At 36.4% G+C, this 14,297-nt stretch overlaps 1 protein-coding gene across 10 annotated transcripts in view; it reads right to left on the bottom strand.

The window, feature by feature from the left end:
* Positions 1-14,297, bottom strand: part of OXR1 (oxidation resistance 1) — a 226,608-nt gene that overhangs the window by 20,782 nt on the left and 191,529 nt on the right. For 8 of the 10 annotated variants that reach the window (XM_027657070.1, XM_027657072.1, XM_027657075.1 and 5 more), the window contains one exon: positions 13,966-14,128. In XM_027657070.1, the coding sequence (XP_027512871.1) occupies positions 13,966-14,128 (163 nt within the window). Of the gene's footprint in view, positions 1-4,850; positions 4,924-13,965; positions 14,129-14,297 lie in introns of those variants that run through there. The other 2 variants (XM_027657077.1, XM_027657078.1) reach the window with 1 other exon arrangement.

Genomic DNA, 14,297 nt, shown 5'->3' with positions numbered 1-14,297 from the left:
CAACTAATTTAATTTGATTAATTCTTAATCAGTGTGGCTACAAAGCTATCCATTTACTGTCTTGTGTGGTTTTCAGCTCCCTGTCACACTACTGGTAACAGGGAAAGTGTTAGGACTTAAAGAACGCAGCAAATTGTCTCAAAACACAGTCAAAAAGAAACTCCCATAAGAAATGTCACCATGATAGAAACTTGAGATAAAAGCGGATGGCAAAAACAGGAACCAGGCCTGGCAAGGCAGATCTAGGTAACCTACCAGAACAAAGATTCCCACCATGGAAAACTGTGAGAAAGGAAAGCACTAATTCCAGACCTAAATGAAGGTAAATGTTTGAAATCCACACACTGGACAAAATTCTACTGCGCAAACTGTAGGAAAGAAAACAACTGCTTACACCCATGCCATCCCTCGTTATGGGAACATCTCTGATGCCCCTTGAATATCCAGGACTTGGACTGTATAAAAGTGGTACCCCATAAGCATGACTTGGGGGACCCTCACCCCTGAGTAGACCAGAAGAAGAAGGACCAGCAGGATGCCATCAGAATCCATGTGGTGGTGATATCTTTATCTTTTTACCTAATCTGTATCCCTCTCATTCTTTCTCTCCCTCACCTCCACCCCCTCCCTATTTCTCTCCACCTCATATTTAAATGTTCAGTGAAATCCATACTATTGACTTTGGCATATGGTCTCGTTTGAACCTTCATTTGGCAGAGGCATCTTTTAATAACTGGATCCTAACAGAAGGGAAGGGACAACAACTAGCCACTTTAAGCAGAGAAGGACCAGAAAACGACAGCAGTCCCCTGGTTTGGCTGGCAGTGCGGTTCTTTCTCTCCTTCAGTTTCTTTAAAGCTGGCCCTCCCAGAACTGTTCTGCACACCAGGCTGTTTTCCAGAGCAGGGACAGAAATGCGGAGTATGTCACGTGACAGCAGCATTCTCCCTGTGACCACTATTGTCTCCACAGCTTTGCAGGATGAACTGTTAGTATCTGCCTCAAAGTGCTCTAAGCCCACAGTAACTGCACCAAACTATAATTAGCATATACTGAAGATAAAATACCTGCAATAATCAGAATAAATGAACTTGAGAAGACAGTAATCAAAGCCTACAGCACACAAAGTGTTACACCGAGTCTGAAAAAGTTAATAAGCTATTTTTTCAAGATATGAGAAAACACTCATTTGAGAGATGATAATGCCACCAAGAGACCTAAGTTTAACATGGAAAACATCAAGCAGTTTAGGATGTTGGTGTAAAGAACTAAGAACTAGCTTTAAGAAAACTACTTTCTAATGAGGTGGGCTAGGAAACTGTACTCATTTTGTTCAAAGAAAAAAGATCTGTAGCAACATGACCAATAAAACCCAGTTCCCTTGCACAACCATTTAAGGAAGTTTCAGCACTAGCAAGCAGAGAACCCAGAGTTTCATTGCTGAAACCACAGCACCTGGTGCCTGACCTCAAGCTGCCACTCCAGGACAAGGCAGACTGAGCAAGGTTACATCTCAGTTCTGATACTCCGCTCTGCAAAGATTCTCTCAGGTTTGACAAGAAAGTGTTACAAGTTATGCTTAGAAATAACTGAATCATAGCCCAGCATGAAAATGTTTCTCTTACTTTAATCAGAAAACAGACCAACTAAGGATCAACTTCAGATTTCACAGATCATTAGAAACATAAAAATATAAGCTTCTACTACTCATTTATAACTAACCTTTTTGAATTTTCACCCACTCCTCTAATTTGACTGCATTTGCAGTGAATATTTCCCAATTATTAAAAATGTAAGCAATATAACACCTAATAAGTCAATGGAAGATCTAGAATCATAGAATGGTTAGGTTTGGAAAGGACCTTAGAGCCCATCTAGCTCCACCTCCCCTGGCACAGGCAGGGAACCTTCCACTAGACCAGGTTACTCGGAGTCCCATCCAACCTGGCCTTGAACACCTCCAGGGATGGGGATTTCACAACTTCTCTGGATAACCTTTTCCAGTCTCTCACCACCCTCACAGTGAAGAATTTCTTCATAGTATCTAATCTAGACCTATCCTCCTGCAGCTTAAGGCCATTCCCCCTTGTCCTATCACCACATGCCCTCCAGCTTTCTTGTAGCTCCTTCAGGCGCTGGGAGGTGCTACAATGTCTCCACAGAGCCTTCTCTTCTCCAGGTTAAACAGTCACAACTCTCTCACCCTGACTTCACACAAGAGGTACTCCAGCCCTTAGATCAACTTTGGCTCTCCTCTCGACTCAGTCCAACAGGTCCACATTGGAACATCTAGTTGAGTGTATGATGCATAAACCCCTAAACTACTTAGGACAATAGGTATGGTAAATATCTGTCATCAAGAAAAGGTTCTAAGCTTAGTGATCTGTGTAAGAAAGTATTGGATTGCACTCTGCTTTTTTTATTACAAAAAACCTCAGATCATTAGTTCACTCATTACTCTAAAACAAAACTTAGTATGGAAAGTTGACTTTCAAAATATTCCTGCAGTGTTATTATTGGATTGATGGAACCTCACATTGATGGAACTTCCCATATCCACAGGAAAGAAGTACTAAATTTTTATCTTTTACATGTAAATCCTATTATTATACCTCCATAACAGCCAAAGACCTACAGGCATTAGCTTGCCAACTACAATTAACCAATAAATCAGAACCTCAGAAGTTGTGCAAGTCTTCAATAATTCAAACTGTTAAAACCAACACTGCTTTAATTCTCTTTGCATATTAATATCTTCAGAATATAAAAGCCAAAGATCAATTTTCATTGGTTTTGTCCCCTTTGGTTACACTGCCTATCCAAGCTCTGCAAAGCAGGGACAAGCATTCCCAAAGAAGGCAATCCACTTTTTGTTCTCTTGCATTGTCTGATGTCTTTTGTCTGAAATGCTTTGATAGGAAGAATCATAGCCTGCATTTTTGACATTCTAGAAACCTACTGGCATCTCTTGTATTGCAGTACAATAAAGAGACACAAATACCAAACATTTAATAAAACGTGGGAAGCTAACATTACTGGCATTTTAAAGGAGGAGCATAATGCACAGGTTAGTCACCAAAACCTTGATCTCTTATCCTGGGAAAGTATCAAACCCCTACAACACTTACGCCAAATTAAACTCCAACATAAGGAAAAGTCCTTTCAGGTAAATAATCCAAGGCAACTTAGGTGCTTGAAGCTAGCATTCTTGTTTTATTACATCACTCTATCTGGTCCAGCAATTGTTATTTCATGTGAGTTTTCATCCAAATTTCAGAACAATCACTAATGAGAAATTTAGTCAGAAATCTGTACACTTCATATACAGACAGTCTCTTCAATATGCTTCCCACTGTCCTGCATCATCAGATAACGAAGTAATTATACCAATAAGTTGCACATTAGCTTTATGATCATTAATTGAAGAAAAAACTCGACTTCAAGAAGAGAGTATATCTTGTAGACATAGCAACATTTAAAAAATATTCCCATCTGTAGATACTTCTTTAGCCTCTTTTTTCTGATTTGATTTCTTTTACATGTTAAAATAGCCTGTTCTGTCCCTCTCTCAGAGCAAAGATGATCCACATTGTCTTCTTTAGTTCAACCTCTCCTTAAGTATTACTTTTATAAGCATAGTTAGACTCTGGCTAAAGTTAAGGGGAACAATCTAAGGGAAACAATTATAATAAGGGATAATACTACTTTTTTAATTATCTGGGCAAGATATAGCTATTTACTTACGTATATATCTACATGTTAAAACACATTCTTGATAAATTTCATATACTTTTTACACTGGTAAAGGGTATCTTAAAATAACAATTCAGTTCATTTAGGTATTATATCCCTATTTTACACTCCACTACCACAGAGGAAAGTTAAGTGCCTATTACTTCAAAAATGTTTGTTAGTTAGGAACACACATTTACAGAACCTTTCACTGTAACAAGGCAATTTCATATTTTTCAAGTGATCTGGCTACAAATAAAGATAAAAATACTAGATAAAAGAATGAATAAAAAACTGTAAATAAATACAATATGAAAAATAAAAGCCAAAGTCAACAGCACCTTGAAAGAAGTATGTATCAAAACCCAGGAGATCTGTAACTCTTAAAAAAGGCAGTAAAAAGCCTGTCACAGACAGCGTCTAAATGAAAGCTATCTTCCAGATTTACCACTGGGTAAAAGCACAAACAAGTATATTGTCAAGAACGTTTCCTCCTTATCCCCAAGATGTTACTGTTTTCTAAGTTCCACTGAAAACTATTTCCTTTACATACTACTACAAATTAAATACTACTGCAAAAGGTCTGTTAGGGAAAAACAACACTAAAAACTCCCACAGTTACTTTCAGAATCTAATGCAAATATAATATAAACTGCAAAAAGTGTTGGTTCTCCCCTCCATTATAAATGTGAGAGTGGGACTACAGCATACTCATCTTCCTGGATTTAGAAGTAGTATCAGACCTTCACATGGTTTGAAAGACTTCTGAGAAGGTAATGGTAACTCAGGAGATTTGTCCTGTTCTAATTAAATGCCAATGTAAACTCCTCTTCTCAGTATTTAGCTATAAATCACATTTTTGGTGAAAAAATGCAATACTCCAAACAAAAAAAAAAAAACAAACCACCTTAAAACTGCTGCACCCCTTAATGCTCAAAGTAGTTTCTCTCATCTAATGCCAAAGGAATACAGGCAATTAGTTTATGTGCCAAAGGTAACGAAAGTGTGACCCGTCATCCTGTTTACACATCCAAAATTTAGACTTCCAGAAACTGTCTCTGCACCACAACATTTAAAGACTGCAGTAACAGAAATGAACACACTACACTGAAAATTACCAGAGCGCATTTACGATTAACTGGCTGGTGCTTCCTTCCCTTCTTCTCATACCAGAGACGAGACATTTCCCTTCTAAAAATAAAATGAGACTAAAAAAAGAAATTAAAAAGAAAAAAATATCATTCAAGGCTGTTTGCAAGCATTCTCTGTACCTGCTGTCAGTTCCAGGCACAGGCAGAGTCCCACGACACGCTGACAGGATGGTCTGCCAGACGCTCACGTTTGACTGACAAGGCAGGGAACAAATGAGCGACTGTACAGTAGGGGGATGTATCGCAAGTGATGACGGCACCGAAGAAGAAAGGTTTCCTGTGTTCAAGTGTGGTTGCAGAGCACTAGTTTGTTAAAAAGGCTAAAATATTTAAAGATACAGAGCAACTTAATTGTTCTTATACAATACTGAAGAACACAAAAATAATCCCCAAGATCTGCCTGCAATATTCTACTACAGCATAACTCTTCATAAACAAGTTCTAATGGCAACAAATTTGCATTCAATATTTTATTATTAATTTGTCTTCCTTATGTTGACAACTGTATATAAACCCTGTCAGTCATTTTTTGAGTCCAGAATCACTTAGAAAAGTGGTGAGTGAAGATTTAAAACACTATTTGAAAAACAGGTTTTGAAGTATTCAGAAATTGTTATCCTTGCAGCATTTTCGTTTTGTAAGCTACAAGAATAAAATGAATCCTCCTGCCTATAAGATAAACTTGCTGTATGGGTTAAATGCTAGTCCTAGCAATAAAGTATTTCTGGAATCACGATTTCATTTTCTTTCCCTTAAAGAAGGATGTTTATTTAAACTAGCATGTGCAATAGTAAAATGCCTAGCAACCCTTTGAGAATTTCCTTGTAGTAGCACTTGGAGGCTCTCTACCCCACACTCCAAAACAAAAAAAAAAAAAAAAAAAAAAAACAAAAACCCCACAGCCCAACCCCTCCCCAAACAAAACAAACAAACCACCACCAACAAAAACAATCCAAAAAGCTCCACACCATCTATGCTCCAAATTCTGCGTAAAAGTATTAAATAGGCCAGGGCAGCATCAGGCAGCATCACAACAACATTAAATAACTGCTCACTTGTGCTGTTGCAGTATGATCTAAGAGCCAAGATGTCCAAGCAGAGAAAACCAGAACCAAAACATGTATTTTACTGCAGCCCACGTTCTGGAAGAACTCACCTTGCACTAGTATCTACATTCATGTGGATAAATTATTTTTCTTTTCAGTAAAACCTTACTCAGGAGCTGGCAGCTCTAAAAGTAAATTCCTAGCTTATGAGAACTATTAAGGTGGCAATTTAAAACATTTTTATCACTAGGACATTGAAGCTGGGGTTTAAGAAATTCAATTACATAATAATACACTAGATACACAGTCAAATGCGGTAAGATTCCAACAATAAACCATATGTCCATTTATGTATTTGGGTTTACTTGTTTTGGTTTGTGTATTTTTTTTTATTTTTTTTTCCAAATAAGTTAACTAATACTGAGTTAAAAAAAAGAACAGAACCTCGACAACTTTAAAACTGTTTCAAAGGAGAATTACCATCAATATTAAAAATTAAAATATAAGCTACAGACACCACCCCCTGCCCTACCAAGTCTGGGAAATCTTAAAGGAATAGAAAGTATGCAGAAAAATTATTTCCAACTTTCTCTGAACATGAGACCTCTAAGCCAGAAAGCAAAAGCTAACCATACAACTAACTCCCCCACAGCCTATTTTAGCAGTCATCTTTTTCCCCCCTTAAGAAAAAAAACCAAAATCCTCTCTAACACTTCTCAACATACTGTTTCTCCGAGACTGAGAAAGGAAGAAAAGAACCAACTAGACCCACTGACCAATGTTTTGTTCTAGAACACTTAAACAATTCAAGCAATTTGCTTAGAAGTTTTTAGCCTCTCTCTAAATAAAACTGGTTTTTCCCAGAGCTTCTTAAAAGGATTTTGACGACTTGCTCAAAAGAAAGGAGCAATAACTTCTTTGTTAGATCTGACAACTCACTTTTTCACTTATTTACAGCTGCAAAGTTTAATGGGAATGAGTGCACTAGTAACTTTATCAGACCCCTTTGCAGCCTGTTTTGATGCTCAGTCTTCCAGCGGGTGGGGGTTGCTGCTGCTGTGAGCATCTGCGGCAGGGGGGTAGGAAGCAGGGCAGGAGATCTTGAGCAGCACCGAGAAACAGTGCAATTGTAAAAGTGGCTAAAGTTCTCTGGTGACTGACCTCCTTTAAAGCCCTGTAACACTTCTTTCCAAATAAGTGTAAAGATGTGTTTCTATTAGTCAGACAAAAAGCCTACATGAGCAATTTGACCCCAGTATCATCCCTTAAAGATGAATAAACTGCCCTTTTATTCTTTTGTGCATTTGTGGATTATACTATTGATCTGTTAATTTGAATCAGAACCTCATATCTTGGTGCAATGAATGTAGGCCTTGCCATAAGAGTGCTTGATTACAAGATTCTAGGGAGGAGTACAGCTCAGACCTGACATGTGCAGAACTACAAGCAAACACTTGAGAGCATCCACCTATTTGCTACCTAGACAACAGAGCAACAGAAAATGTATCTAATTACACCGATTGATAATCTTGTTATTGTCATTGTTATTTGTAACCAAGCTAAAGATCGCTACACAATCAATGTGCATAGTCCTTTCAGTAACTGCACTTCACAATATTGTTTCTTCTAATAAACTAATCTGTCTTAAAAAATACTAAAGTAGAGGTAGAGAAAAAGGAGAGTGCCAACAATAAAGATACAACTAATGAAACATCTTATTTCCACTCCAGATCAGTTACCTAGTTTGCACCTTTTGCCACACCAGACTTCAAGTTATCAGCTGACAAGATCTCATAACCCTGAAACAGGACAGTAAGTATAGTAACTCCCTCCAACTTCAGTAGGAAGACTGGACACTGGGTGTGAAGAGTGTCTTTGCAGCTGGGTAAGATGGCATTATTCTGTTTCACCTAGCAGCTAACAGTGTCCACAGTAATAGAAAAGTTGCGATGTTGAATTCTACAATACCTATATTTAATATTCATGCTTTTTGAGCAATATTACATTAGTAAAAACTACTCTATTTCCTGTGCTCCTTCCCTCTCAAGAGAGAGGTTATCCCAGAAGGATATGGGGGGGGCAGGCTGAGGGGCATCATTACTCAGTTTATTTACAACTTGCTATTGATTCCACATATTGAAGTAGCCCTGTAGGTGACCAGGTTTTGTGACAAAAAGTCACTAATGTGATACACTGAAAATAAGTATCCTCAGGCATCTCCTGAGAAGATTATATATAAGGTATATGCATAAAATTTATTCTCAGAATTTAGTATTCCAATTTCAGAAGTAGCCTTTAAAATTGAGAAAAACCATAAATCATAAGAATCAGACTGTATAACTCAAGTGCCTCAGTGCAATTCATAAGTCACTCGCATTTGTGACCGACAAAAAGAAAGCTTGTTTTTATGCCATTGTGTTGGTTTTCCTAGGAACAACCAAACGATAAGCAATTACATTAGTTCAACTTTCTGTAGCCTATCTACTTGCTAGAATGCATTTTTAAAACAGATGACACTGCTATTTAATTACATCTAGCAGGCATTTTATAGGCAGGATTATAATAAAAGCTCCAATCACCAAAGAGGACAACAGAAAAAACTGAAAGCTGTCACAGGTAGTGTTTAAAATAGCATCATTTAATACACATTAGTGTAATATGACAGAAAACTCTGGAGTTATAAACTTTGTTATAGTCTTAAAATATTTTTAAATTTAGAGTAGCATTTTACAGCTCCGATAAGAAACATCCTATATGCTTACTCCTTTTATTATAATTTTAGAACATAAGCTGCCAAGAACTTAAAAATTAGGAAGACACCTAACTTACATGCTCAGACCACCTAAATCATCATCTCTGGAAGGAATCCTACTATACGAAAGAAAGGCAGTTTCATATTTTGATGCTAAAGCACACAAAAGTCACCTGAACTAAGGTCTGACTCTTACTAAAGATAAACCAGACAAGTTCTATTTGGTACAAAAACGCCTTTCAGATGACTGAGAAACAAGTGCCAAGTTAAGCAGTTAAGGTTAGAATGCAGTTGAATTTAAAAAAATAAAAATAAGGTACAGGTTCCTATGAAAAACTACTATTCTGTTATCTAGAACAACTGGGTCTTTGTAAAAGTTGTTGCAGGTGGAGCTAACATGGGATTACAGTTAACTGAGGTCTGATTGCTTTCCCCTTTACAGGTACAAAACCCACTAAACATTACAAAAGTTATCTCCAGGGGTATCAATACAACATGCACTAGCACAGCTGTAGTTGGCTGATAAAGTTTCCATAAGAAAGGAAGTCTAATTTGAGAAAAGTCATCCTTTGCTTCCTGTCAACAGCTTAAGGAAAAAAAAAAAGGCAGAATTTTTCCATCACAGTTTTCCTCAGTATTTTCAGAGGTATGCTGACAGCCATTAAGAATCTCAAAAGCACAAGCTTTTTAGTTGAATGATTCTGCTTTAACTCTTAGCAGAGAGACTGTCCCAAATCTCTCTATTAGATAGATGAAATATCCATCAATTACAATTCCACATTCATGATTCCAACTACAGGACAGCTACAAGTAATCAAAACCTTAAATTTTTACTTACAAGTCATATATAGATTCCAGATAGATTATGTAGAGACAAAATAGAGCAAAGCAAGAAATATCCCATGCATGAAGTTGAGACAATATTGCTCAAGGTAATTGCAAAACCAAGAATGAAAGTTACCAATCTCTGCAAAGGGCATTAGATTATGTAAATAGACAACAGTCTCTCTCTTCATACACAACAAATTAACAGAAACATTTCTAGTACTGCACGACTGCTGGAATTCAAGACACTCATCATCCAGGACAAGAGCAAAGCCTACTAAACATGCTGTGCTAATGCACAGCAACATCTGCATAGCAACACATCCAGTTTCTAAACTGACAACACACAGTGTAAAAACCAAATAACCATCTAGTTTATATATCCAATACATTATCATAAAGAGACAACATTTCAAGAAACATATTGGAAAAATATTCTTATTTTGAGGACTATTAGCATGGTGCATCTTTAAATACATTCTGTGCATTGTTTCATTCCAACTTGTAGGCTTTCTCATCTCTCTGCTGATCCAGTATTATCCAGCTTGTTATACAGCATTATGTTCATAACACATTTTAAAATGTAAGACACGACAAGCAGCTGTTGCACTAGCATCCCAGCACTGAAGTATACAGTAGGGAATAGAAGCAAATTTATAGAAGAAATATGATGAAGAATATAGAAAACTTAATACAGCAGTGCATTCTAAAACTTCAATGTCTATTTTAATACAGAAATGTTATAGGCTACAGTCCAGATCCAATAAAGAACATTTGAAAAAGGCTTCAAGATTGGAATACTGGACATAGGTGCTTATCTGACCATGAGATAATCACTGTTTGTGACCTTCACATTTCTACAAACACATAGAAATAGAATTGAGACACTCCAGAAGTTACAGTTTTGTTAGTGGTGAAAGGTTGAGTGTCTGAGTCAAATGCCGTTCCAGGAAGGTAGAACTTCACTTGCAACTAATGGACTGATCTAGTAAGCATTTTAAAACCACATCTAATGTTCTAACTGAAATTCAGTTTGACAAGTGAGTTATTATAGAATATTGCTTTCCAGAAGTATTATGTCTATGTTTCCTACAGACATTTAATATGCAAAACCAACAGGTAATTATTACAAAATGCAAGTCCAGAACACGACTCACTGTGTCTGGGAAAAATTATTTGCAATATCTATCAACTCATACTTTATTTCAGAAATTAACTTCTAGACAGCTTTAAATCAAACTAATTTCTTGTATTTTCTGAAAAATGAACAAGATAATGAAAACAAAACAGATGCACTTCCAATTACTTTAAGACTACTGTAAGTTTGTGGATCCTAAGACAACAAGTTTCCTGTTTTCAAACACCTTGTGGATGAGTATTTAGATTTACACGGACCTGAAGTATCACTCAGTTTTGAATAATGGCAATAAATGAGATCAAATGACAGGGAGAAGTTGAGGGAAGGGGAAAGGAAGACTCAACTCTTTAGTGCAGAGCAATTAATCTGTTTCCTTAACAGATTTCAGGTTTAAATAGGAACCTACTATATACACAACTTGAACTAAAAAAGGAAACAAGATTAGACCACAAAGTACTGATAGCAGTTGTTTCTGAGGCACTGCACAACAGGAGTCGGCTTGCTGTCAATAAACATGCATGTAACTTGCATGTTTAGGTGCAAGTATGGAATACACTTTGGAGAAAGCATTTGTTTATTAACACAAACTACTATTCATTATTTGTGCTAACAGATACAAAAAGTCATTAGCACTTGAACTCAAGTCACGTCAAGTAAAAAAAAAGAACACCATGATAAATATACCTCTCTGTCTATAGTTCAGTACAGATGGTAAAAGAGAACCACAAAACCAACATCAAAACACACTCACATAAAAAACCCCAACAATCCCATACAACTTATAACACCCTCTTTGGTGTAAACCCATTTACGTAAGATCAAGACAATCACAGAATCACAGAACTGACTGGGTTGGAAAAGACCTCTGAGATCATCAAGTCCAACTCTTGATCCAACACTAGACCATGGCACTAAATGCCACATGCAGTCTCATCTTAACCTCCAGGGACAGTGAATCCATCACCTCCCTGGACAGTCCATTCCAATGTCTGATTACTCTCTCTGGAAAAAAATTTTTCCTAATATTCAACCTAAACCTCTCCTGGTAGAGCTTAAGACAGTGTCTTCCTCTTGTCCTGCTGCTGGTTGCCTGGGAGAAGAGACTGACACCCACCTGGCTACAACAACCCATTAGCCCTCATTCCTGTTTCTGATTTTAAGACATTGTACAGTGATTACAGGTAGAACACTTTCTGGAAAAGAAAGATACTCCACTACCTTAGTCTTTTGGTAGATCAACAGTACTTTGCAATGTATTTGCACATCAGGATATTGCTTTCCATTTCCCTTCCACCCCAATTCTCCCATCCCTGTGATCTGAAGAAGGCAGGCTGTTTTCAAGCCCAATACCTACAAAAAGGCCTGTTATACAGTTCACCTGCTTAGATTGCACTGGAGTAAAAACTGACAGAGGAAAAGTTTGTTGGGTTAAAGGAAGTATATTGATTGAAAATAATGACTGAAATTCAATGGGAGTAATGAGTATGACAACAGCTACAGTGTCCTGTATTTACTGATACTTTCTAGTATATGTTAAAAGCCACTAAATGCAGTCTTATGTGATGACAAGTTGAACCATCTCGTACTGTCAAACATTTCCAATCAAAAAGTTAGTTTTTACTTTCAGATTTGTGCTAGAAATCAGTCAGAGGAAGTCACATTACTCAAGTCAAAATGCACAAAAGACCACATTACCATATTTCTTGTATTTGCATAACATCTTTTGTATCAAGTTAACAATTTCATTAATCACACTAACTTCTAAATCCAGAAATTATTTGATAATATTAAGACACCAACCTTGACATAACATCACATAACACAGAAATCACAATATTTTTGAAATATGTCTTCTACAACTGTTTCCAGAGAAGACCTAAATAAAGGCTTAAGCCATGGCTTCATCCTATGGTAAATAACTTACAGATTTTTAGTACTTGCAGAAAGTGGATTGTCTCAAATATCTTCAGAAATAGCTTCTAAAAACTTACAACATTTAATCATGAATACAAATTTTCACTATTTTCTGTGAAAATTATTCTGTAATTATATTAAGGTGCTAAGTTACTGAAGAGTTCATTAAAAAAGACATACTGTGCTTTAAACCATAATATTGATCACTTTTCACTGATCCCCATGTTCCAAAAGGCCAAGTTTCAAAACATCAAACGCTTATAAAGGTTTTGAGCAGGAGTCAACACCAAAATAACTGTTGGTAAAAGTACTCAAGTAAAACATATGTTGAAAATATGTAGGTTCAGAAGACATATTCTTATGATACTAATTTCAATGTCTGAAAGCAAAAATGGGTCCTGCAAAATCACTGAGCTGCAGACAGTGTTTTGTAGCCACAGTCTAATACTTCACGTAAGTAAGTTGGAAGTCAGAGTTCTATGATTCTACATTTTGGAGCTAAGAAGAAACCTACTACCTGTAGTTAAGACTATTGCAGTTCTTTAAAATTTCTTTTACCCTCTACATAAAATATAAGTGTAGACTTCCTTAATTTCAGTGTGCTCCATTGCAGGGTGGGGGTAGGGGGAAGAAAAAACAGAAGATCAGTCTACAGTCAGAGATGACAATTGCTGTCCTGAGACTCAAACAGTGTTGATGGGATACTTATATATATATGACAAGAATCATCAAACTTTTGACCAAGACTTAAAGGCACAAGACTACAAGTGCTTTAACTGTATGTACACTACAAAACAAAACCATGTAGACATGTAAAGATGTGTCCATAGAAGCACAGTGGACACAGATTCACATGAGAGAAATGTGTTTGTTATAAAAAAAGTTGAGACAGTTCCAGTTACAATTCATTTTTAAAGTTCATTCAACATTGTCTTAATGCACTAAGAAATTATAAGTAAAAAAATTAATTAGTGAATTATTGAAACAAGTCATTAATAGATGTTCCTTTCCTTTTATGCTGCTCCATCCCTTTTTTTCAGTCTTACCAAAAATACTGAACATTCTAGATACAATAATAAGTATCAGAAAACTGTCAGTTTACTAGACTGAATATTATGTCTGCTTCATCAAAATTGCAACTTCTTTGCTGTACTCACATTCTTTTCATTTGGAGTTTTAAGTTACAATTTGCTTCACACAAAAATGACTTGCAGTTGTGAAATGTTGCCCTGACTCGATGTTAGAGCAAAGCATTAGGATGGCGTAAGTTAAACAGTCATGATCATAGTAATCAGACTAATACAGCACACTGCTTTTGTTTTACTTCTTGGAAAGTATTTAACACTATCTTTTTTAATACTTTCATTGGAATATATTAAAATAATATTTGACACTGTTCTTCCTTACCTCCCACTCTTTAGCAGCATCTTCAGTAGTAGATTCTTCACTAGTTTCAGGCTCTTCCTTCTTTTTCACTACTATAAATCCAGGTTCCCGAAGAGACTCCCCAGTATCTTCCGCATATATCTCTGGACTCCACTGGATAAAGAAGACATACAAGTGATCTGTCCTAGAGAAGTCAAATAATGATACAGAGAAGAAAGATAAGTTCTGTGATCTTTTCGATCCTGTCTAATAACATGAAGTATTTAAGGTTAAAATGAAAATACTTACTATTTCATGTTTCACTAGGTATTAGAGATATATTTGAAAAGAACTAGTTAGCTCTTTTTTTTTTT

This window comes from Corapipo altera, unplaced genomic scaffold (genome assembly GCF_003945725.1).
Source record: "Corapipo altera isolate COAL_440 unplaced genomic scaffold, ASM394572v1 52b, whole genome shotgun sequence".
Classification (NCBI taxonomy): domain Eukaryota; kingdom Metazoa; phylum Chordata; class Aves; order Passeriformes; family Pipridae; genus Corapipo; species Corapipo altera.
The sequence above is the reverse complement of the archived record's forward strand: the minus strand, read 5'-3'. Positions and strand labels throughout refer to the sequence as shown.